This window comes from Chelonoidis abingdonii, chromosome 11 (assembly GCF_003597395.2).
Source record: "Chelonoidis abingdonii isolate Lonesome George chromosome 11, CheloAbing_2.0, whole genome shotgun sequence".
Classification (NCBI taxonomy): domain Eukaryota; kingdom Metazoa; phylum Chordata; order Testudines; family Testudinidae; genus Chelonoidis; species Chelonoidis abingdonii.
The window spans coordinates 31,192,429-31,217,972 of record NC_133779.1 but is presented as its reverse complement, the minus strand read 5'-3'; the positions used below and the strand labels follow the sequence as shown (position 1 = coordinate 31,217,972).

The 25,544-nt window shown below is 53.0% G+C and overlaps 1 protein-coding gene across 1 annotated transcript in view; it reads left to right on the top strand.

Moving 5' to 3' along the window:
* The window catches only part of LOC116835810 (unconventional myosin-Vb-like), a 67,942-nt gene that overhangs the window by 6,617 nt on the left and 35,781 nt on the right, over nt 1–25,544 (top strand). Inside the window, exons 2-6 of the mRNA XM_075071355.1 lie at nt 13,529–13,639; nt 16,217–16,388; nt 16,866–17,010; nt 22,221–22,377; nt 25,138–25,281. Coding sequence (XP_074927456.1) covers nt 13,529–13,639; nt 16,217–16,388; nt 16,866–17,010; nt 22,221–22,377; nt 25,138–25,281 — 729 coding nt within the window. The remainder of the gene's footprint in view (nt 1–13,528; nt 13,640–16,216; nt 16,389–16,865; nt 17,011–22,220; nt 22,378–25,137; nt 25,282–25,544) is intronic.

Here is a 25,544-nt window from a genome sequence, read left to right as displayed (position 1 = left end):
TAGTTTTTGATCTGTAGACTGTGCGTTTAATTAATTTTTGTGGTGGTCTGTGTCTTTTGTCTGTCCTTCATGAGAAAATAGAACACAGATTGCTCTAGGTGTGCGTGACTAGTTTCAAGGTCAGGGAGTGTCCATTACGATGATCTGTTGTACTCTGCGCAATGCAAACCGAATCTACCGCATCCATGCTATATAACCTCCTAACCTATGTCTATTGAGATTATTGAAGTCCTCAATTATGGTTTAAGAATTTCAGGGTACGGAATCCTCGCAAGTGACCCGTGCCCACACTGCAAGGGAGGCGGCACTCCAGGACTGCATCTGCCTGGAGGAACTTCCTCTTGATGCACTATGCCGTGATTCAGCTAACCCTTGGCATGTGGCAAGCTGTTTCTCTCAGCTCGATACCGTGCTTTGGTGAGGCAGTTTCCCATGAGAGGGAACAGAGTCTCATGGCAGCATAATCCTGCTAGTTCAGTTTCAGTTATCCTCAGGGCGGTCTGGATGGTGGTGTTTCTCTGCTCCCCTGCGTATCCTGTTTTGGTGTCTGAGCTTTGCCAACCTGAACACGTGTGAGTAGACCCCTGTGCTACCACGGAGCCTTCAGTGAAAATCGAAGGGAGGTCTGCAGGTCAGCCAATGTGGATCATTTGCAAGATGGGGCTATTCTGTGTGGTTGTTACACATGGCTTTCAAATGTACCGATCTGACTTAATCGCGAATCACTGTGCTGTGCTAACGGCAGGTGGGGACTGTGTCCGGCTTCCTTTCTGTGCTGACTGACCTCCTTGTTTATTATTTATAGTGGAGAGCGAATTTCGGCGTTCGAGCCAACGTGGATATTCGGAGTGTTGAGGTCATATGGCTGTGGGATAGATCATATTTTTTTTATATGGGCAAGTAAATTATTAATTGTTTTTCGCGGTTGTTCTCTTTATGGCATATAAGGGCGCGCCGGGGTCTGGTTTACCAAATGACGGCTTTCTGAGGTCCGATGGTCACTTTATGTTCCCTCACTTCACTCGAATAATAGGTGCATGGCGTGGAGTGGCGGTATGTTCGTAAGTGAGGTGTTGTTGAGCGAGAAGAAGATGCGCCAGGTAACCGTGGGGGGTCTTGCATGGTTTTAGTGCGTAGTGATTACGTGGGGGAGGGAGCAGTGGGTGGTTTGTGGTGCTTGCACGCAAGCTGAAGGGATGGGGGTTTTGCTGTGCTGAGTGTTCAAAGATAGTTTATGTGGTAAAGGTTTTGGGTTTGCGATGGGCTCGTACAGAAGCGATGGCCAGATGGAAAATTTTGTCTTATGCTCATTCTCCCTTATATGTTTTTGTTGGGGGTCGGGGTTTTCCAACGGGTTCGTCTTATAGAATCTTGGGGATGTGGTTGGGACGACATCTGGATGCACTTGAGTGCGATTAGACTTGTGCCCTGTGCGGCTACTTTACGATAGCTAACTGTGCTGGCTAGCCCACGCGTGCTGATCTTAAAATAGTGACTTTTATAGTCGACGTGATATCTCCTCTTGCTATAGGGTGTCCTCTTGATTTCATCTTGGACCCATGTGTCATTATCACTGTCTGCCTCTCAGACGGGGGGTTAGCAATACCCTTATCATCTTCCATTTCTTAATTTGGTTCCTAGTCGCTTTTCGTAATCGCTCTTGATGTCCTCCACCACGGTCAGAGTTACACTGGGGATCAGTCGATCAGACACATGACAGGCCTGACTAGGTCTTATCCTCTGGTGAGGTGAATCCAGGCTGGCTTTACTGTTTGCGTGTGATTTTATCACTGACATGGCTTCCCGGCTTGCTTCCCATTCATCTCCAGAGGTGCACATTTATCGTTGAATTACGAGAAGCTTGGAGTGCTCTCGTCTGTCAGGCCATTCACTTAAAGGATGGATGTGGGGTGAGGCAGAGACAGATGAAGGGGCACGGTGTTGTGTGTCATGTACAAGTGGGATGATTGTGTTGAGAGGTGGTGTGATGTCACCTGACCTGTAGAGAGAGCGATAGGGAGATGTGAGATGATTACGGTGACCTTAGAGCCAATCTGGTGGGAAAGGTGTCAAATATGCGGTGTGCTATTAAGTTATCAGAGGGTCGGTAGTCGCGAGATTTGTTCTGGCATAGCTGTAAAATGACGGAAGCAAGAGTTTTGAGGTCTGGGACCGCTGATGTCTGGTACTGTCAGCAATTCTTAACGACTTTTTGGAGCATGAGCTTTGTGGGTGAATACCCACTTCGCTCGGTTAGTTGTCTTGTTGCCAGTGGATCTTGGAGCCAATGCTTTAGATATGTATTGACAACAGCTCATCTGTTGATCTAATGTGGTCCATCGCTTAAATGTACTTCATCGGTGTGCTTAGTTCTGGTTTTAGTGAAATATCTTGGCCTACTGGTGTCTGCCTCTGCGTGCGCTTTCCTCTTTAGGGCTGGTCTCTTCGCACTTTACGGCGAAAGACGGTTAGTTCGCTAATGACACCATGCGTGGAAGTTGGACGTGGCCGAACTCTGAAAGGTTTGGTGTTGTGCATATGGTTAGATGCAGACCTTATGCAATAGATCAGCTGATAGAAGTACTACTTGCGCGCGACCGTGTGTGAGTCAAGTGTACGGTTGGGTGACGTGATGGGTCATTCACTAGGGTGCACCTCCGTTTTTTGCCAGAAGTTCTGGACTCTTGCCTATCTCCTGGGGCTACTGATGCCAACAGGAGATTTAGGTGCTAAGTCCAGTTGCATAGAGGGTACACAGGTCTGCCGGCCTGGCCTGCCTGTCCTAAGAGCAGTTGATGTACCTGGGCCCTGTAGGGGTGGGGTTCTCGCGTGCCTGCACGAGCACCACTTCCACTCGTATTGGTGGCAACTGCCCAAGGGGAGCTGTGAGGTGGACTCAAGGGGGGTCGACATGGAGACCCCAACCTCTCCCAGACGATCCGAGGAGGTACGCCCCCACTCTGCACCAAACCCCGTCGCCAGCCGCAGAGCCTGCGACCTTGACCCTTCCTCGAGCTGACTCATGAACTTGCCCATTCCTTTGCCAGAGCCGGCCCTCCTGCACCAATCTCTGCCAGGGTCAGCCCAAGCCTCCACCTCACCCGCGCCTACTCCAGGCCAGCCTGCACCTCCACCCCTCCCAGCTGGTGAAAGTGGCGAAGGATAGGGGAAGCGAGTGATGTGAGAAGGGAGGGAGGTTGCGTGAGCGGTAGTTGGTCGGAGATAGGGCATTGACGAAGAGGCATGGCTTGTGAGAAGGGGCAGTGAATGTATTTGGGTTTGTGCCGATTACAGTGGCCTCTATTACACCTCTGGGATTAGTGTTAAGTAACAATTTCCCACCACGCATTTACTGTGTGCTCTTCCCCGGCAGAAACTCGCATTCAGTCCATGTGAGATCCGGCATCTGCAGTTATGACTTTCTTCTCAATCACTACTTTAACAGGCTGTCCTTAGGATAGTTTCACGGGTATCCTAGCAATGATGTCTAGGCGAGGTCCAATCAGTGTCTCTGTGGTCTAATTAATCGTGCTGTTATTGGGGATCATTGAGTGCGTTGTGGCGTTGTCTGCAGCCCATGCAGCAGCGGGAATGGGGACTTTGGTTAATACTTGCTGAGTGGGCCGTGACTGTATAGACGACGTTCTTTGCATAATTTAAATGACACATTTTTGCTTTTTGAGCGCAATAGTCGGTATGCGCCTTTAGAACGGTATCTAGGGGCCTATGGGTTTAGATTAATAGAGACAACGTGGGCTTCTTAATAGGCCCTGAGTCGATGTAGATGTTGAATCTGCCCTGACATCGCAGGCGATGGCGATCCGGGGTAGCGATCGTTTTTTATTTTGGGGGAACCATATATATCGCGTCTCATCCTAGACAAGGATTATCGACCCAACAACGCCGTCCGCGTCAACTCCAGAACTCCACCGGTAGTGAAGTGTCAGGCGTAGCAGATGTCGGACGGGGGAGCGAGCGAGTCGTTATCCTGCGCCGTAAGGACCTCCTAGGGTTAAATCGATCTAAGATACTTCAGCTTACAATTCATAGCTGCAATTGCTATCTTAGATCGAATTACCCTGCCCCCCCCCCCCCCCCCCAGTGTAGACCAGCCCTGGTTGCTCACATGATGGATATACCATTGTTTGAGTGACACCTGTGTTCTTTGAGGCAGCCTATTCTTACTCAATCAGAACTCTCACCACAGGAAGGCCTATCCCAGAGCTGGCAGTTGGGGGCAGGTTGGCCCATTCACAACCATGGGTAATATTTCATAGAATGTGACTTACTATTCGAAAAATTCAGCAGATGGGGAGTGAATTCATCAGCTGATAGAATGTGATGTGGTGATATCCTGAAAAATTGGTGGGAGGAGATGGCAGTGGTGCATATAAACCTAAGAAAAGTCTGGGGCATGGACATCTGTCTCCTGTGCCCCATATTGAATGCCACTCCTGCTTACTATGTTCCATCCCAGTAATTATAAAATACTGTTGTCTATTTGAGGTTTTTTCCCTTCCACAAAATGTATATGCCCAGCAGTGGGTTCATACACATTAGTTCCTTTCTGAAAATTTAATTACCATGCAAGTGCAATTAGACCCTGTGTCCAGGCCAGCATGGATTGATTTTTTTCAGGCTGGAAACATTGATTTAAATGATAGATTTTAATCTTGTCTTGCATTTGTTCTTTTCAGTTTCTTTCCTAAAGAAAGATTAACCCTCATTGTTGGTAACCATTAGAACATGTTGATTTGCAGGTAAATATTAACCAGGAGCAAATGCTATCACTATACACACTGATTCAGATTATTCACACTTATATTTTTGTTAGAAAATGGTGAATGATACATTTCTTATTTACTGGAGCACGGTTAGTTTGTTACTTGTGATTTGTATCCAGTTGTATTTGGATGGAAATGCAATTAAATGCACATCAGCATTTTCAAATTGTTAGTGAAATAAAAATAGGGCTGGATACATAAAGGGGGAAAGATTATCAAAGTATGTATTTTGCATTTTAAAACTTTATTTTGATTTTATTGCTCAGTTACTGAATTGGACTGAGTTCTGGTCACCATTGTCCTTCAAGGATTTAGAAGTAGTAGATCTCATCCTCTCATCTAGTTTTTACTCTTGGAGTGGAAAACAAGCTTTCCGATTATTCTCCCTCTCGATCTCCCCCCAAACTCCCAGCTGGCTTCTTACCTTCGTGTGAACTAGTCATTGAACTGAACTAATTGAATGAACTGAAGTGAAGAAAACACTTGCTCTGCACCTGCAGAAGAGACTATTGCTGTCAAAAGCTGCGTGAGCTAACTCTGGTTCCAGGTGCTTAGCAAATGACTTCCACAAGTTCACTTTTTTGAAAACTTGGCAGCTGCCAAGTTTAGTTTAAATAACTAACTTTGTAATGGATTATAATATCCTTAGACTGTAGCATAGGTTGTTATAACGTCACATTTAATTTTAAATAGGTTTTGATTTTTCAAAATCATCATGGAGTGTTTTTTTTAGTTTGGACTAGGGTGGGTAACTGCTACATGAAACAGGCAAAATCCATGGAGCTTTGACTCTGTATAGCAAATGTGCCCAGCTTGAGGTTCTATAGTTTACAACTGAGTGTATCTTGAGCGATGATTTAAAATTTGGCATATTCACTCCTGCATCTCGGACCATGTCCTCATTTTAGCACCGTTTAAAGCGCTGCCCCCCCACCCGCCAAGCTGCTCTTTGTGGTGTGTGTGGGGGGGGGGGGGGGCGGGAATCAATGGTGAAGTAGGGAAATACTACAAGTGAGATCAAGGGACTTCTTGTGATGTTCAGTTTTGTTGAATGTGCGTAATGCTGTGGAGGGGATTGAACCTTGATGTTTAGTGTACGAGTCTCTACTGCATGAGCTAAAAGCCACAGGCTCTTTCAGACTCAATCTTTAGAAGGTTTAGGTGCCGCAAGAAGAGGGCAGAGTACCACGCCAGACAGGCATGCGTTACACATGCTCAACTCCATCAAATCATAGAATATCAGGGTTGGAAGGTATCTAGTCCAACCCCCTGCTCAAAGCAGGACCAAACCCCAGACAGATTTTTGCCCTAGATCACCCTCTCAAGGATTGAACTCAGCGCTGGGTTTCCTTTTCCTGCAGATTAAGACTTGCAATATTTATCTCCATATAGTGTATCACTTAGAACTGGAAGAGACCTTGAGTCCAGTCCCCTGCCTTCACAGCAGGACCAAGTATTGTCCCTGACAGATCTTGCCCCAGATCCCTAAATGGCCACCTCAAGGATTGAACTCACAACCTGAAGTTTAGCAGGCCAATGCTCAAACCACTGAGCTATCCCTCCCACTCTGCTTGAAGGATAAGAGCAGTGGGTGCTCCACATCTGAGACCTGCCCCAGAACCACAACGCTTGCTGCTGTGTGTTTAAAAATCCCCTAGTGCACTTTGACTTGTTTGTGTTTGAAATGGGATTAAAAAGCTTTGGCCAAAGTGGTTCTGGTGTTTCCAGGAACAAGCTTAGGGAAAACTATTCCTTGCCCGTGTCTCTTTATTTGTTTTTTTAATTTATATACTTGGTCTCATTGCAAAGTTCTGGTACAGCTGCTTTGCAGCACAGCCTTGAAATTTGGCATGAGTAGGGGAAGGGGGTTCACCGTGGTGCCAGAGGGACCTTTTGCTGCCCCCATAAAGTGCTCAAATTGTCAGAACTAAAACCTCTGAGAACTTTAGTTCGTTTAGTCACGCTCGCTCTTGTGAGTTTTGTAGCTCAGATTTTCTGCCCTGATTGTCTTCCAGTTTGGGGCTGAGCAGGACTCTCCTTGCAGTTGCTCCTCCTGGCACCAGAGATGCATCTGCACTGCAGCTGAACCTGAGCTGGTGCCTGAGCTCGGACCCTGTGAGGTGGGAGGGTCCCAGAGCTTGGGCTGTAGCCCAAGCCCAGGAGTCTACACAGCAGTGAAACGGCTCCACAGCTGAAGACCTGCAAGCCTGAGTCAGCTGGCATGGGCCACAAGGCTCCAGTCACTAGAACTGAGAGCTGGGAGAATCTCTCCTGTGCTCTGTGCCCCCTGCAAACAGCCTGGCTGAAATGCAGAGCAGGGAAGTGAGCTGCAGGACCCAGTAGGAAGGAGTCAGTAGGGTGGGTGGGGTTGGGAACAGGAGCCAGGGGATGGGACAAGCTGGGGGCAGAAGGGTCAAACTGCCAGAGCACATTTTCCCCCAATACAACCAGGGATTAATCCAGAAGTTTTTTCAAACAACTGTGAAAGCCAGTGGCAAACTGTTGCCATCTCTCTCTAGTGGCTGGTCATATAGAAAATAACCTACTACTGCTACCGGTTACTCCGTTAGCTCTAGCTGGGACTGAGTTAGGTTGCATGGGTAACCTAAACTCTGGCATTTCGCAACACTGAAATGCTTACCTTTGCAACCTAAATATTTTCAGCACAGGGTTTTGGGATACAATGCCATACAGTAGTTTAAAAAAAAAAAAGCTGTTCTAAGTCTTCTAGACTTAACTCTTCACTGCTTGTTTTGTTAACATTTTGTTAACACATGTCTTACACACTACAGAAACACTTGCTCTGAGCCAAGTTACATTTTTGCTGATTTTGCAAATCTGTGAAATTTGCAGTCCCTATTTCTAGCAACAGGCAGGCAGGAGCCAGCTGGGAGCATGATATATTACTGGCCTTGCAAATCTAAAATAGACTGTATAACGTACAGAATTGTGGGGCTTCTGCACGGGGCTAAAACTCCTCCCAGAGCTTATCCTTGAAAGCTGGGCTGTATGTATTGGGAAAGGAGCTTTCCTTGGACTACAAAAGGCCTCTGGTTTCTCTTATGAGGTGTTAATCTGTGTGGGTAGATCTACATTTTGTAGAATTTCTGGGTGCCAAGGAATATAGCCACACTATTCCTAATATCCAAAGAGAAACTTAATTAGTAGGAATTGATTGGGCAGAATAAAGAAGTGGGCTCTAGTGATGAGGGGCAGCTTTAAGCCGATTCCCCGGAATCGGGCCCCGCACCCGTGCCTAAGAGGGCCCCATGCCTTAGGCATCTTTTCTCTTTTTTTTTTTTTTCCCCTCACCCAGCGGCAGGGGGTTCCGTTCCAGGGCTTCAGTGGCATTTTGGCGGTGGGGGGAGGGGGGCTTTCAGTGCCACAGAAGACCTGGAGCAGACCCCCCTGCCGCCGAAGCCCCATACCGCCGCCGTTCATAAAGCCGGCCCTGCTAGTGACTAGAGCAGGGGCTGACTGGAACTCCTGGCTTCATTTCTACTCTGCCACTGACTTCTCTGGGCCTGATTTGTCCTTAGCTTGCACTTTGTGTATCATGTTCATCACTGCCCTGTACTCCATATGTCCAGATATGTCAGGCCCTCAGCCTGCAGTTCCCTTTCTGTAAAATAGGGCGCTGGGACTCCTTCCATAGAAAGCTGTCTGCTATAGAAATGCAGATGTATTAGCTCTTCAAATGGAGCACTGCATCAGGTCTTGGTGTGACAGGTTGGATCACAGAAGCCCCCTTGGCACTGATGCCTGATGTGCTAAGACTACCTCTGAGGCTGTTTTCCCTGGCAGCCTGGGACTTCAGTATCCTGTCGTGTGGAGCCAGACATGCTGGCCTGCTGCAAACACAGATCCAGGTCTGAACCATGTCCCCCAAAAGCTGTAGGTTTAACTGAAAACTGCTTAAGAAGCGCTCCTGTCTCCAGCACCAGATACCCCAAATAAATCTGTTATACTCTGTATAAAGCTTAGACAGGGTAAACTCATAAATTGTTCACGCTCTAACAGTGATAGAGCTATCCACAGCTGTTTGCTCCCCCCAGATATTAATACTTGCTCTGGGTTAATTTAATAAGCAAAAAGTGATTTTATTAAATATAAAAGGTAGGAGTTAAGTGGTTCCAAGTAATAACACAGAGCAAAGCAAGTTACCAAGCAAAATAAAACATGCAATACAGTAGGAAACTGAATACAGATGAAATCTCCTCAGATGTTCCAATAAGCTGCTGTCTCAGACTAGGCTCCTTCCTAGTCTGGGTACAGCTATCACTCACACCCCTGTAGTTACTGTCACTTGTTCCAGTTTCTTTCAGGCATCTCTTTGGGGTGGAGAGGCTATCTTTTGAGTCACACACATACAGACAGCATAATCATAACCAGCAAACTACAACCTTCTCATAGACACCCCACTTGGCCTCGTCTGTATAAGAACTGGTGCAACCATAGGATCCTGTTGCAACAATGATCTAGACAGTCACAGTTCATGTCACACACTTGATTCATGATCGGGGTTACTAGGCCAGCCTTCAAAAACGGGAACTAAGCCCGCAGCCAATGCTGCTTTTGCCTGGTAATCAGCTGAGCTCAGAGCTGGGAGAGCTCCTCTGTGTGAGCAGCGTTGCAATGTAAATTCTTGGTCATGATTTGATAACGGAATTCTATAAATCCTCTCAGCAGTTCTGGGTTGTGCTATTTGGTCTTCTGCATGTCTGCTTTAGAGAACTGCTAATTAACTTGTGCTCCGACTCGCCCGAATGGGATAACGCTCCTTTTCGCTGCTGTTGCTGGATTCACTCTTCCAGTGAATGCTCTGGGGCCTCAGTGGTGAAAAGGGGCTTGGGAAGTGACATGCTTGGAGACCTTGTCCTTCAGAGAGCTCCGAATTCGGCTTTTGCTCTAGCATCGCATTTTCTGTGGAGTCGGTTTAGTGTCCGAGACGTAACTGCTTTATGGAGAGCCAGGAGGCACCGTTGTCTGACCTTCTGCATAACACAAGCTATAGAAGTTCCTGAATAAAGTGCTCTGAGCACAAGCAGATCTCTTTAGAGCAGTTGGGATTTTTGGAACTTCCAGTGGTGGGGGATCCACTTGATAAATAATTCAAGGGTTAATTATCTTACTGTTCAAAACTTGCACCTTATTTCTGGTCTGTCTAGCTCAGGGGTCGGCAACCTTTCAGAAGTGCTGTGCCAAGCCTTCATTTATTCACTTAATTAAAGGTTTCGTGTGCCGGTAATACATTTTAATGTTCTTTAGAAGGTCTCTGTCTATATATTATATAACTAAACTATTGTTTTATTGTAAAATAAAAAGTTTTCAAAATGTTTAAGAAGCTTCATTTAAAATTAAATTGAAATGTTGATCTTACGCCGCTGGCTCACTCAGTCCGCTGCTGGTCTGGGGTTCTGTTCACCTAGGCTGGCAGCGGGCTGAGCAGGGCCTGCGGCCGGGACCCTGGCTGGCTGGGGTTCTGGCTGCTGGACCCTTGACTGTCAGTGGGCTGTGTAGGACCAGCAGCCAGGACCCCAGACCAGCAGTGGGCTGAGCGGCTCAGCTCACTGCCACTCAGGGGTTCCATCCGCTGGACCTGCTCAGCCTGCTGCCGGTCTGGGGTCCCGGCCCTGCCGACATACCATGGGTACCTGTCTTCTCCCTGGTTCTGGCCCATTCTCTTCCTCTCTCTGCACTGAGCTAGGGTGGGGGGAGGTTTTCAAAAATGGCCACAGTTGGTGCCAACAACTGTTGGAAAGGAGTTTAAGAGAATCTCTAATAGAAGCGATTAGGAGATCTAATTTGGAGGGTGCAGACTCTAACCTGCTTAATGCTGAAGTTTATTTCAGAGCAAGGTGCAACTTCTGATGCTGGCCACAATCCGAGACTGGATACTGGACAAACGATCTGGTCCAGCTGGACTGTTCCCGGGTTTCTAACCTAAAGTCCATGACAGATTCCTCTTTCGTGGAAACTTCCACCTGATTTCTTTGCGCTTGTGGGTTTCATACTGTGGGAATCATGCCACTTTTTTCCAGAAGGGCTTCTCCCCCCCCCCCCCCAAAAGTCCAACCTGCTGATCTTTCTGTATTGGAAAAATTGCAAGAACTAAACCTCTTGGGCCTTGCTGAAAGACCTGCATGCAGCTCCCTTACGAGGAGTAAGAACTCATGGCTGAAGGGTGAATTAAAGATGATGCTATGAGAAATTAGAGTAATTAAGAGATTCATCTATGTTATCAATAATTTTAGTGACCTACATGATACTAATTGGTCTCCTCTATGCATCAGGCTCACCCTGGGGCAACTCCCGCTGAAATGAAACTTTTGGGCTATTTTAATGGTGCTTTTCTGAGCTTCAGATGGGAATTTTTGTTTGTAACCCCAGTTTGTGGGAGCCCCCAAGCAAATGCTGGCACAGATGTGCTCAGGACCTAGGGTGGGGCTGGAAATCTAGCAGGCATCACCTTTCCTTTTGGTCCTCCCAGCCCCAGCGTCTCTTGCTAACTGAACCTGGAGCTGTTGCTTTAACTAAGAAAGAGCCTGTGTCATAGATATACAGCTCCGGGTAGTGCAAAATCCCTCCTTTACCTGTAAGGAGTTAAGAAGCTCGAACAACCTGGTTGGCACCTGACCAAAAGGACCAGTAAGGGAAGAAGATCCTTTCATATCTGCGGCAGGGGGGGGAGGGGAGAGGTTTTGTTTGTGCTCTTTGCTCTCTCCGGGACAGTTTTTCTTGCCCGGCCCTGGCCCCTCTCTATCTCCTAAACCCCTATCTGAAATAAGCCTCCAAGATTACAAAAATTGTAAGTAATAGCAAGGAAATGTGTTGGCTTATCTTTTTTGTTTTAGCTTGTACATTCAAAGTTACAAAAAAACAGGAGGTTTTGCCTAGTGGGGAATCCTCTTTTAAATCTTATTGCCTTGTAAAATTACCTTACTTCCTGATTTTAGAGGTGCTGCTTTTACCTTTTTTTTTTTTTTTTTTTTTTCCTTCTTCTTCTTCTTCTTCTTTATAACAGTTCTGCTTTGTAAGAACCTGATTTGTGTTTAGTGTCCTGAAAACCCAAGGGTCTGATCTGAGCTCACCTTGTTTACCTATTTGGTTGGTATATTCTCAAGCCTTCCCAGGAAAGGGGGTGAAGGGGCTTGGTGGGGAGGATATTTTGGGGAAACAGGAACTCCAAGTGGTCCGTTTCCTGAATCTTTGTCTAACTCACTTGGTGGTGGCAGCGATACCATCTGAGGGACAATGAAGAACTTGTACCTTGGGGAAGATTTAACCTAAGCAGGTAGAAATAAGCTTAGGGGGTCTTCATGCTTTGGCAGACCCTCTGCTGAGAAGGTGGCTGCTCATATGTTGGCACTTGAGAATTTCAGTGCCAAGTCAGGCCCCAGATCTGAGCTCTGATTTTAAGAGAACCCAGAGGCCTGTCTGTTCTGTGCCCTTGGCACAATCTCTTGACTTTGGCCAGAGGAACGTACCAGCTCACCCTGCTCCACAGCACTTCCTATGGCCCTCCAGTCCCACATGTGCATCTCCCCAGGTGACTCCAGTCTGCTGCCTTGGCAGGACAGAATCCAGGCATCTGCATTGCAGCTGTGCATTGACCACTGGTGTATGCTCAGGCCTCCGTACCATGGAATGCTGCTGCGGTTGGAGTAGCGGCTCGAGCCATTCCCCCTTTGTACTCTGCTCCAAAATGGCTCTGTCCTCCTGGTCTCAGGCATTTTGTAACCCTGCTCTGTTAGCTGGTCTGGAGTCAGCACACCCCCTTCCTGCACAGCCTTCATCCCAGTGGCTCCCTGCGCGGAGCGGCATAACAGACTGCTTTGCTAGGCCCCTGCAGCCGGATGGACATGCCCTGATGCTGCCAATGGCTGTTGCCTTCGAATGGGGCTGGGTGTGCAGGGAGAGGCCTGTCTGCAGTGACTAGCTTGGTTCTCTGCAGATGCTAGGAAGGGCTTTTGTAGGCAAACTGCCAGCTGGGGAGAGGGTTTCTTCCTGGGTGCAGCCTGAGAGCTTGTCCTTGCTGTTCCCCAGTGTTGTAAGACGAGATTTGTCCCTAGAGCCAGTCATGGAGCAGGTGGTTTCCCCCACCTGAGGGGATGCAGAAAGTGCAGCCCCTTGACTCATGCCAGACGGGCCTAGCCAGCAGCGCTGGTCGTCCTGCTGCAGTCTTGGCCAGCCAGGGCGTGGGAAGGGGGCAAAGCTGGGCTCTTCTCCATGAGTCATTGGTAGCTGAAGTGAGCACTGAGGGGGCATTAAACAGACTGGAACAAAGGCCACAGTGACTGTGAACCACCAAAGTTTCGGCTGCCAGAGCACTGAGAACAAAGCCAATGGAGGAGGCTGAATGTCTCAGCCTAAGCCTGCAAGGTGAGTGCATCTCCCACTGGCCAGTTCTTGTCCTTTTTCCACTGCAGGAACTCAGGTGTCCGGTACCATCCCAGCCCCCGCCCTGCCAAATTCTCCCTGCTACCTTCAGACCCTGGAGATGGCCAGTGAAGAGCACAGCTAGGCTCCCAAGTGACCTCCTGTAGCTGGGTGAAGAGGTCGCCCCTCGTACCTCGGCACCCCTCCACTCACTCATTCAGCCTGGGGGTGGGTTTGGGGGTCTGCACCTGGCACAGCAGCTGGGGGAGGGGCTCAGCAGAAGTAGTCCTGTTCTTCTCTTGTGTCTGATGGCGGCTGCTTGTCTTGTTTCTGGGCTTCTCCCCCCTCCCCGGCTTTTCCTGCAGGGCACCCGGGTGTGGATCCCTGACTGCCTGGAAGTCTGGAAATCCGCAGAACTAACCAGGGGCTACAAGGAAGGAGACAGCTTCCTCCATCTCCGCCTGGAAGATGGCTCGGTAAGGCAGGGAGCCTTCTGCCCTTCAGGGTCTAGTAGGTGGCACCCCAGCCTTCCACCGCCGCCACACCCACTAACTCCAGTGCATGGGGTGCCGGGGGGAGACACTGTTCTAAGCTGCATAGCTCCCTGGGGTGAGAGCAGTCCCAGATCCATGCTGCAGGCAAGAGCAGTGCAGATGAGCAGGTACTGACAGGGTCTTAGTTTGGTGAAATAGGCACAGCGGGGGCTTCTGTGGTCAGGGGTGGAGCTCTGTTCCACGGAGGGTCCTGTTGTCTGCCCAGTCGCTCTGACAAATCCCATTTCCTTGGGGTAGGAATGGCGTCTGCAGAGCTTGGCAGCAGACTGCTCTCCTGGGGCTGCCTGGAGTTCTGTGTCCAGCCCCCTGCTGCGACCGGGGGAGCAGGTGCCCTGGCAGCTTCAGACAGGATGGGGAGTGCCTGGCCTCATTGCGGAACTGGCATCTGTGCTCCAACCCTCCCCCTGCGAGTGGCATTCCCCTCTACCAAGCACAGGTGCTGCCCTCACCCCCCCCCCCCTGCCGGCGATGCCTAATGTGCCAGTGAATTTCAGGGCACTAGTGCTGGGGAAAGCCATGGGAAGGTCCCCATCTGGTGGTGTTCACTACATCAGTGTACGTGAGTGTAGCGTGGGTGCTGAGGGTGGGTTTGGAGAGTGAGATCACCCCACTGCAGCAACAGCTCCTGTCCTGTGGGACTGGGCTGGGCTCCAGGCACTGCAACCTAGCACTTGGGCCCGCACTGCCGTGCCACTGAGATTTGGCCCCTTCGTCTCCATCTGCAGAGGGATGGATGGGCCAAATGTCTGGCATTACAACCTGGTGCGTGGGGTTGCAAAGCCCACTCTGCTTGCGGGGTCTCATGAAGCATGTTTGCTGCCACTTCCAAAGTGTCACCAACTTGATTCAAAGTCACCACTTCCATGACCTCCCTGACAGAACTGTAAGCCTGGCTGGAGGGCCTGGCCCTGCCTAGGACAAGCCATGGCTCTGCCTGGCTTCACTGCTACAGGGTCGCCGCCAATGGCTTGGAGGCTGCTCAGAGACATCTGGCAAGTGCCTCAAAGCATAACTGGACAAAGCAGGCGCTGATGGCTCATCAGGGCCACCCAGAGGATTTAGGGGGCCTGGGGTCTTCAGTTGCAGGGGGCCTGCCACCCAATTGCCACTGAAGACCCAGAGCGAGTGAAGGACCCCACACCAGGGGCCCCAAAAAATCTTGTGGGGGGCCCTGCAGGGCCCAGGGCCTGGAGCAAATTGCCCCACTTGCCCCCACCACCACCCCTGAGCGGCCCTGTAGCTCATAGCTGGGGCCCTACCAAATTCATGGTCCGTTTTGGTCAATTTCACGGTTATAGGATTTTTAAAATAGTAAATTTCACGATTTCAGCTATTTAAACCTGAAATTTCAGGATGTTGTAATTGTCGGAGTCCTGACCAAAAAGAAGGGTTTTTTGGCAGAGGGGGTTTCCAAAATTATTGTAGAGGGGTTGCAGTACTGCTACCCTTACATCTGCGCAGCTGCTGCTGGTGCCACTGCCTTCAGAGCTGGGTGGCTGGAGAGCGGGGGCTGCTGGCCAGGAGCCCAGCTCTGAAGGCAGCGCCGCCACCTGCAGAGGGCATGGTATGGTATCGCCACCCTTACGTCTGTGCTGCTTCCTGCAGAGCTGAGTCCTCAGTCAACAGCCACTGCTCTCCAGCTGCCCAGCTCTGAAAGCAGCAGCACAGACATAAGGGTGGCATGGGATGCTATTGTCACCCTCACATCTGCACTGCTGCTGGCGGGGCACTGCCTTCAGAGCTGGGCACCCGGCAAACAACCGCTGCTCTCTGGCCGTCTAGCTCTGAAGGCAGCACAGAAGTAAGGGTGGCAATACCGCCACCCCCTTAAAATAACCTTGTGATCCCCCTGCAACTCCCTTTTGGGTCAGGACCCCTGACGTGAGAAACGCTGGTCTCCCCGTGAGATACGTAGAGTATTGGGTAAAAGCACACAAGACCAGATTTCACAGCCCGTCATGCATTTTTCATGGCCGTGAATTTAGTAGGGCCCTAGTCATGGCTAACTTGGGTTTCCTCGCACCTGTTCCTCCTGCACACCGGTACGCAGGGCAACATCCCAGCCTGCTCGTCCTCCACCTCCGACTGGCCTGGCAGGTGGCTTTGGGAACAGGCAAATGCCCGTCTTCCTGCGCTAACCCCTCGCCTGCTGCATTGGAGGGAGGGAGAAGTTCTTCTCGGCAGGATGAGCTGGCATCTCTCCCATGAGGAGCCTCAGTCCCTTCCGCAGGACAAAGGGTTGGTTGGCATCCCACCTGTCCTGTGCAGCGCTGCCTGGTCTAGTGGCGGTGGCTTAGAGGCCAAGTGGCAGGGGATTGGGGGTGATATCAGGTCTGGGCTGGTGAGAGCAGCTGCTGCTGGGTGACCCAGCCTGGCTTCATAGGAAGCCTCCCAAGTGCCTTCCAGGGGGGCTAGAGCAGTGACTAATACTGTACTGAGGTTGAGGGCACTGGCTCCAGCAAGCTCAGCTGTTCTCCATTACCTCCTTCCCCATGACAGGAATCGACCTTCCCCCTTGACCCCCAGTGCCCCCAGCTGCCCTTCCTGCGCAATCCCGACTACCTGTCAGGCGAGAACGACCTCGTGGCGCTGAGCTACCTCCACGAGCCGGCCGTGCTGCACACGCTCCGGGCTCGCTTCCTGGAGACCAACACCATTTACACCTACTGCGGTGAGTGCCTGGTCACTGGCTCTCCTGGGACTCTTCTGTGTGGGGGAGTCCTCGAGCTCGGTAACCTGCAGTGCTGCCCAGGGGGCAGGGTTCAGCGGCTGGAGGAGGGGAGAGGGAATTGGACACCAGGTTTCCATGCCTGGCTTTCCAGGTGACCTGAGACCAGACGTGGTCACTGCTTTCTGGCCCTCCACAAATGAGCCTCCTGGTCTTCCTGGGAGGAATGATCGCCTCTGTCTCCTAGCCCCCCCTCCTGCTGTAAAATGGCAGCTGGGGGGATGGTACTGAGGCTCATACCAGTCCCCCAGTGATGGCTGCACACATCAAATACCTGCCATGGCGCACTACAGTGCTGGCTCAAATGCCAACCCCTCACTCTAAGCTTAATCTGAGCTGCTGGGGGATCCCTCTCATGGCATCTCCTGCCCTGCTCCTCTGCTCATGGCTGGGTTTGAATGTCCTCCCCCCTGCCCCCAGGTATCATCCTCGTTGCCATCAACCCTTACAAGCAGCTGCCCATCTACGAGGAGCCAGTTATCTACGCCTACAGTGGCCAGAACATGGGTGACATGGATCCCCACATCTTCGCTGTGGCTGAGGACGCGTACAAGGAGATGTCCAGGTGAGCAGAGCTCTGGCAGGTAGCATCCGGCATGCTGTGACGTAAGCATCCCTGGCTGGCTCCTTGTCCTGCTGGAGTGAATGGTGCAGGAGGACCCCCCCACTTCTCTGGACCCCAGGTCCTTCCAAGCTGTATCCCGAGGGATGGGCTGCTATTGCTGATTAGCTACAACAGGACTTAAGTTATGTTGTGTTGGGATCTTGTGATGGGGTGGAGTAGGCCCCCTGCTGGAGGCCTCAAGGTCGTGCCACGCCCTGCCTTAGAAAAGGGCAGTGGAGAGAGTCCTCCAAGCTGCCTAGAGAGGCCATGTGGGATGCAGCCAATCCAGGCCCAGCAGGCCCATATAAAAGGAGCTGCAGGGCCAGAGTGAGTTCAGTCTGCTGGCAGGGACTGGGAGAGGAGGAGGAGGTTCTGGCTGGCTGCAGGGGCCAGACAGATGAGGCAGCTAAACAGGGACAAGGGAAGCCTGAGAATAGCTCCTGGCTGGCTGTTGGGACTAAGCAGGCAGTTGCTGGCAGGGACCGTGGGAGCAAGGCTGGAGATCCAGCAGCCAGCCAGGATCTCCATCCTTGCTCCCACGGTCCCTGCCAGCAACTGCCTGCTTAGTCCCAGCAGCCAGCCAGGGACTTGGCTAAGATGGGCTGCGGGGAAGTGACCTAGGGAAATGTTGAGTAGCAGTTAGTAAACGGATGCAGCACAGCGTTTCAAGGGTCCCTGCTTTGGGACCCAGAGCAGTGGGTTGCACCAGGGGAAGTGGCTATGCCCTAAGGAAGAGAATTAGAACTGCAGGACCAGCGCCCCAAGGAAGGAGCTGACTCCACAAACTGAGCCCAAGAGGGGTGGCTCACAGGAAGGTTGGAGTCACTGAGGACTCAGGTAGGGGGCAAGGAGTCCCCAGGGAAGAAGCCCTCTGGGCGCTGCTCAGCTCCGGAGTAGGAGCCTTACAACCCTGCTGGACCAAGCAGTACAGTGATGGGCCCTACTGGACTGATTAAAGGCTGAGTCTGGAGAGGGCTGCAGGACAGTGGGGACACTTGGGACTGTGCATCCCAGAAGGGGTGGTTTTTTCTCCCACCTGTGGACAGAGTGACTCGGCCAGAGAGCTGAGTCACCAAAGACCCTCCTGACAAGCGCAGTGGCCAACAGGGAGCACTGTGAGCGGAGAAAAACTGCAGGCACACGCGTGCTCCAGCAGGGAGTGCTTGCGAGAGGTGGGTGCCACCCCACTGCAGATCTCAAGTAATGTTACAGGTCAGGAATCCTGGCCGGGGGGGGAGCACAGGGGATCTCCCAGTCTCCATATTGTGAGCTGCTCAGAGCAACTGAACAAGAAGTGAGAGTGGGCTCAGGGGAGAAGTGTCCCACAGTTGGAAAGATGTGGGGGAGGCGAAACAGAGTCCAAGGGCCTGGAACTTGGCAGGCTGGCACCTGGAGTGAGCCTGTGGGGCATGGCCAGCAGTGCCCAACCTTGGCCAGTGGGAGGAACCTGGTGGCCTGTCTGAGCAGCACAGAGCATGGTCGGGGTTCTCGGAGGCTGAAGGGCAGTTGAAGCCAAGCATCTACCTTTCTGAAAATCCCAGGCTCTGAAAAGGCCCAGTGGGTGGCTCAGCTGGGGTAAGACTGAGCAGCAGAGCAATGCCCTGGGGAGAAATCCCATAGAATCTAATAGAATGGAAGCAGTGGGGGTCCCCAGAAATTTCTCTCTCTCCAGAATTTAATAGTGGGAGACCCATTCTGTTTGGGCCAGTCTGTAGCAGGGGCCGTGGCTCTGTTAATCCTTGAATTGACCATCTGTGTGGATGCGAAAGTCTAAAGAAATTGCTGCAAAACAAACTGGTTCCTTGGCCTTTTGTGTCTTCCCTTGAAGCATGTGGCGCTGATCCGTCTGGGGGTGGGCACATGACATGTGGTTTGAGGGAAGCTTTCAGCAAGTTCTGATGGGTCCACATGTGACACAAATGCGACTGCCTGTACGTGGTACTCAGGCTGGGGGGGTTGAAGCTAGTTCGTGTGACCCTGTTCTAGAGGGAAGCGTGGGAGCGTCTGCCTTCAAGGTACATCTCCAGTGTAGGTGTCACTTCCTGCTGGGGGAGGTTACCTGTGCTGGCTCCGACCAAGCCAGCCTGCTAAATATAGCGGGGTGGCTGTGGCTGGGGTGGCTCCCCCATGTATGTACCTAGAGCTTCAGCTGACGTGTGTGGGGGTGGCCAGCACTGTAACAAGGGCAAGGCAAGTGAGGCACTTGGCTCAGGCGCACAAAGCTGGGGGGCACAAAGTGGTGGTGGGGGGAGGCCACTGGCAGAGATTTTATAACTGGAATGAGCCCCACCTGTGCCCCTGCCTCCCCCGAGTGTCCCCGGACCCTGACTTGCTTCCTTCCCCCCTTCCAAGCCTGGAGCAGAGCAGCTCCATGTTGCCTCCTTGCAGCAACTGCTGCCACAGGATCCAAATGCCCCCATCTCACTGCCAGGGCAGACTGACTCTGAGCCTGCCCTTCCTTCCCCCCCCCCCCCAACCCCCATCCTGACCCTTTCTTTTTGCAGTGGGTCCCTCCAGCAGCACAGCCTGCCCCCCACCCCCCTGCAGTAACCGCTCCTGCCCCATGCTGGGCAAGGAGGCAGCCCCATCTCTCAGCCCCAGTGAGGCTACAGTCAGGGGCAACAGCAGGGGAGGAGGTGCACGCAGCACCCCCTGGCACCGACCTTGGGGGAGGTGAGAGATTCCTGGACCTGAGGGGCCCTAGGAGCACATGCAGTGACAGTGCTGGGGGGGTGGGAAAGTGGGGGCTCCTCCCCCAGAGCTTGCTGCTGCTGGCAGGGAAAGGGTTGGAGGCGGGGGAGTCCTCTCTGGCCCCATCCCAGAGAGCCTGCCTGCACCCCAAACACATCCCCAGCCCTGCCACACTCCAAAGCCCACACCCGCAGTCAGAGCTTTCACCCCCCCACCTCACCCTCTGCCTGAGCCCCTGCAGCACCCCAAACACCTTATCCCCAGTCCCAGCCAGAGCCCTCACCCCCCAGCACCTTAACCCTTTGCCCCAGCCCTGAGCCCCTTCCACATCCCAAGCCTCCCATTCCCAGCCCCCGCCAGAGCCCTCATCCCCCACACACACCCCAACCCTCTGCCTGAGCTCTGAGCCCCTCCCACACTCAAACCCCTCCTCTGCAGCCACAGCCCACACCCCTCCCATCCCAAACTCCCTCCCAGAACCTGCACCCCCTCTCTCTGCACCCCCTCCCATTCCCAGCCCCCCCGAGCCTGCACCCCAATCTCCTGCCCCAGCCTAGGGCCTGCACCCCAGACCACCTCCCTCATCCAAACTCCCTCCCAGAGCCTTGAGGGGGTGGAGTTTGGGTGGGGGCGAGTTCTCGGCACCACCATTTCTACAAACCTGCCACCCCTGCCCTGCAGACCTGAACTCCCAGCTTTCTCAGGACACTTGCTGATCCCTAGTGGCCACTGCTGATATCCAGCACCTCCCTCCTCTCTTAACCTGTGAGTCCCTCTCTGGACTGGAACCAAAGACCATCTTGGAAGCAACGTTACCAGCCCAAGCGGTCAAAAATCATGAGTTGACTCCCCAAAATCATAGGCTCTATTGCCGCTGCTTCATTCATTATTCGGTGGCAGGCCCTTCCATCTGAGAGAGACTGAGGGACCTGCTGCTGAATTGCTGCCAAAGAGCTGCCCCTGGGGGAGGGCGCAATTTTATATTCTTGCCTGGGGTGCAAAAATACCTAGTTACGGCTCTGGTGGTGGCTTACCCACCGCACCACTTGCGCCACTGCCATTGCGTTATCTTTAGCACCCAAGTCAATCAGAGCTAGTGGGGATATGTCTGCCTGAGCTGGGAACCTTGCCTCCCACTCCTGTGTAGACACACTCTAAGACAAACATCTGCAACTGCAGACTCTTCAGGGTGTTTCGTCTCTGATTTAATGGAGCTGGTGGCTGATGTGGGAGAGCCCAAGGTACAACCTTAGTGTTGGTTCAGTACATGCCACTGTCCTGATGCCCAGGTCCATGGGGGGTCACTTCTGCATGGAGCCCCAGAGAACTGGGGGTGAAGCAACCAAACACCTGGCTAACAATGTTGAGGTGAGACCAAATAAGCTCCCTAGAATGGCCCCTGCCAGCCCAGCCTATTAACTGCACCAGAAAGACCCCAGCAGCTTAATTACGGCCGAGTGCCTCCTCAGCAGCTCCTGGAGGAGGTAACTGTGTAACCAGGGCTCTGTGCATGCCCCACTGCTTGCTTCCCCAGACCGAGCCGAGTTCCACGCTCTGCCTGGCTATGGGGAATGGCCAGGGGAGGCTGGCACTTGCTAAAGCTGTATGTGGGGCAGATGCTTGCTCTCCCCAGCTATTGGGGAGGGATGGGAACAAAGCCCCTCTTGGGGCATCATGGTGGGGGAAGGAAAGGGCTGCTTGAGCCAGGAGCAGCTGTCTTTAAAATAAAACCCAGTGCTCCCTGGGGCTGGCTCTCAGCCAGGGTGGTGGAAACAGGTGGGGAGGGTGAATCTGCATTTGTCTCTGCGAGGCAGAAGAGTGGTGGCAGGATGGGTGGGGCTGGCTCCTGCAGTGTGTGGGGCTGGCTTGCTGGAGTGCAGCTGAGCGTCACTAAAACCCAACCCTGTGAGGAAGGGTCTGTCTGGAAACTCCCCTGTCCAAGAAAAGCTGCTCAATGTTTCTCCTTGGAGGGGAGTAGGGAAATGCTGGGGGTTGGCCCCTTCTCAGCCCCCTGATGGGATTGCAGTGCTGAGCCTGCCCAGCAAGGGGAACCAGACTCCATCTGTCCCTCCCCATTAGATGGGTGCATAGAACCGCTGGGGAGTGGGGTGAATCAAACTGACTCAGTTTCCCTGGTGCAGCAGGCTTCCCCATGGCACCAGCGTGCTAAGCCAGGTTCAGACCCAGCCCACATCAGCCTTCATCCCTCCCGCTCCACCCTGACTCCCCTTGGTGCCTGTCCTAACTCAACTGAGAGGGGCTGGATGGTCCCTCGGGGAGCTCCTGGCCCAGCCACATCTGGGAGATCCCATGGGACATTCAGAGCAAACTCCAGGCCAGGAGAAACATGTGACTTCCCCAGCTGGGCTCCTTAGCGTCTGGCAGTTCAGCCGTGACTAAAGAGGGCATCTTCCTGCTGAGTCTGTGCCCTCGTGGAGCCCCCATCTCCCACAGCGATGGGCTCTCGTTGCGTCCCGCAGGAACAATAAGAACCAGTCGCTGATCATCAGCGGTGAGTCAGGTGCTGGCAAGACAGCGTCGGCCAAATATGCCATGCGGTACTTTGCCCTGGTCGGGGGATCCCTGGATGACTCCAGCATGGAAGAGAAGGTGTTGGCCTCAAGTCCCATCATGGAGGTAGGTGCTGGTCATCTCTTGTGGGTGTGCTGGAGGGGAGGGAAGGAGCAGGGGTAGTAGCTCTAGATCTGCTGTCTGATACGGGGTGAATCTGTGTGGTCTCCAAATGGCTGAGAACTTCCTAGCCATGCCTAGGGGGCTTGCAGGGGGCGCAGGGCTGGTTTGCTGGGGGGTTGCATGGGGCGCAGGACGGGTTGCGGGAGGGGGTTGCATGGGACGGGGGNTGTGGTCATAAACTATTTCCATTTAAACAATGCAATAACTTTTGTGCATTCAGTACTATAAGTCTTAAATCAGGCTCTGTGGGGGAAAAGAGCAGATTTCTGTAGGGTGGGAAGACTCCTGCTAATAGATGAGACTGGGCTATAGAGGGGCCCCTCTCCTCCGCTCATGGACTTTCTGGGCTGCATGGGTCCCTCTGGGCTGCAGGAGTGCCCTAAGGAGGCAGTGGGGGTGGATTCTGCTGGAGGGCTGGCTGCTCCCCTGCAGCAGAGCCACCCCAAGGGCAGAGGCGCTGAGCTCCCCATGGATGTAGGGTGACCAGGTTTCCCCTGGAGCGAGAGTCTCCTCCCTGCTCCCACTAAACCCACCACCGTGCAGCTGTGCTTGGCACGGTAAGGGGTTGAGGGAGGGGATCTCTGCAGGGGGCCTGGCATGCCTCACTTTCCTGCTTCCCTTGCCCTGCTCGCAGGGCACGTGTCCTGTTGGCTGGCTGGCTGCCCTGCTTGGAGGAGGCAGCTCTCTGCTCCCTTCCTATGGGTCTTGGTTTATTTTTATCCTGGAAAGGAGCTGCAGTTCCCAGCCTGCCTGGGTTCTTCCCCTCCCCTCTGCTCTGTGTGGGAGATGTGATATCCCACCCCGGGCGTGGGAAGCAACTGCAGCTGTATGGTGGGATCTCTGATAAATGGCCTCCCCAAGGTGAGGGAAGCAGACAGCTCTCATATCTGGGGGATAGAAAGGTTTGGTGAACTCCCACCGCAAGGCCCTCTGAGTCGAAGGTGAAGTAAATCTCCCCTTGTCTATCCCCTCAGCTCCTCGTGCGGTAGCTAGCAGGCAGGGCCGTCCCTGCACAGAGCTGTGGTGCACAGAGACAAAGGCCACTCATGGGACCTCAGGACGCCTCTCTGGCCCAAGGTCCATCAGCACGGCTCAAGCATGGAGGAGCTTTCCCTGCAGGCTGATCGGGGTGGGAACAAGGCCCCCAGGAAGGGACGGTGTAAGAGCAAGAAGAAATCTGCAGGGCAGTGTCTTTGCCCGGAACCCACTGAACTCGTGGTGTGGGAGCTGGTGGGACAGCCCTGCCAGCTGCCCTGATCCACCCAAAGGCAGAATAAGTTTGGCACTTGCAAGGGTGACAGCTAGAAGTGCCTGTTCCCCTGTTTCTGCTGCTGCTTTGATGGCAGTTGGGCTCTTCCCCCAGGGCCAACTCTGGCTTTTTTTGCCGCCCCAAGCAAAAAACACAAACAAAAAAACGCTGGCCGGCCGGAGTGGCGAAAGGGGAGAAACCCAAAACTGCCAGGCTTGCTACAGACCTGGCACTGCTCCCAGCAGGGCGCTCCCCTCCTCTGTGCTGCTGCCCCCTACAGGGCAGCTGGAACATCAAAGGGGGGAAAAACAACCTGCAGGAATGCCCCCCCTCCTTGGAATCTGCCACCAAGCACCAGCTTGCTCAGCTGGAGCTTGGAGCCGGCCCTGGGCCCGGCTGGCTACATCCAGTGACTTGGCAATGCTTCGTGGGCTTGGATGAGGGTGTCTGGGGACCACTCAGCATCCCAAAGACTCTTCTGATCCTGCACAGACCCATCTCCCCATGCACACCTTGATTGGGGCACAGTTCCGCTGTGTTCCCAGCCCCTCTCCTCCAAGGGAGGCTGGTTGTCTCAGTTTGGGGCTTATAGAGCAGGTAGCTTGGGCCTCGTTCAGTGTTCAGCCTGTCTCAGCACTGAACCCCCATATCTATACGACTCTCAGTAGGATTGCTTGCTGCCTGGGCTCCAGGCTGCTGCAGTGAGGTCTCCCGAGGGCACCAGGCCCTAGAACCACGGTTCCCAAAGGCAACCCACCAATGGCATTTTCTCTTTGCAATTGCATGTGTTGGTGAGCGAGTCTGTCCTGCAGATCTGGGCCCGGCTCAATAAGGGTTGCAGTATCGCGACAGGTTTGGCCCAGCTGTCCCTTGTCATAACAGCTTGGGTGGCTGGGCCATAAGAGTGATGCTGTGACCCTGTCTGCCAGGAGAAGGGAACTGGGTCCAGGTCAGTGGGACAGGAGCTGCCACTGTGACACCTGCCTCCTTCCCCCGCCCCCGTATTGGGTCTGTGACCCATCTAGAACCTTCCCATGACCACTGGAGGGTCAGGACCCACCATTGGGGGAATGCTGCCTAAGGCCTGCCCCATGCCAGCCTTCTCATTGTGAACACAGCTAGGAGGGGAGAGAGCTCAGGGCTTGCAGACTGATCAGCCCTGTACCTGCATGGTTCCAGGTGTGCCCAGTGTGGGTGGAGGCAGTGGGGTGTGCAGAGGTGAAGGGTGCATAGACCAAGTCAGCAATGTGGCCTAGTGGGCAGGGCACTGGACTAAAACTCAGACTTACACTGTGTTCCCAGCTCTGCTGGGTGACCTCAGGAGAGTCCCACACCCACCTGCCTCCATTTTCCCACCTGTACAATGGGGGGAAGGATGCTCTTGGCTAGGTGCTTGGAGATTTAGGGTGAAAAGTGCCATGTAAGGGCTAAGCACCGTTTCCCTTCCCAATCAGGCTTTTGGAAATGCCAAGACCACCAGGAATGACAACAGCAGCCGCTTTGGGAAATACGTGGAAATCTGCTTCAGCCACGAGTATCGCATTGTCGGGGCCGCCATGAAAACCTACCTGCTGGAGAAATCCCGCCTCACCTTCCAGGTGGGCCCTGTTCGGGGCAGGGGGTGTAGAACGGCAGCTGGATGTTGCTGAGTGGGCGACTGGGTCCGAGTAAGCAAAGCCCCTTTAGGGATGGCGTAGGGTGGCTGGCGAGTCCCCTCCCTCGCTGGATTTTCCTGTTGCCTGGGCTGGGACTGCAGCCTCAGCCAGGCTCTGGCTCTCAGCATGCTGAGGACCTGGACTCTGGGAAGGGTCTGAGAGGTAGTGCCGTGTGTGTGTGAGAGAGAGAACTCCCCCCCCCCCCC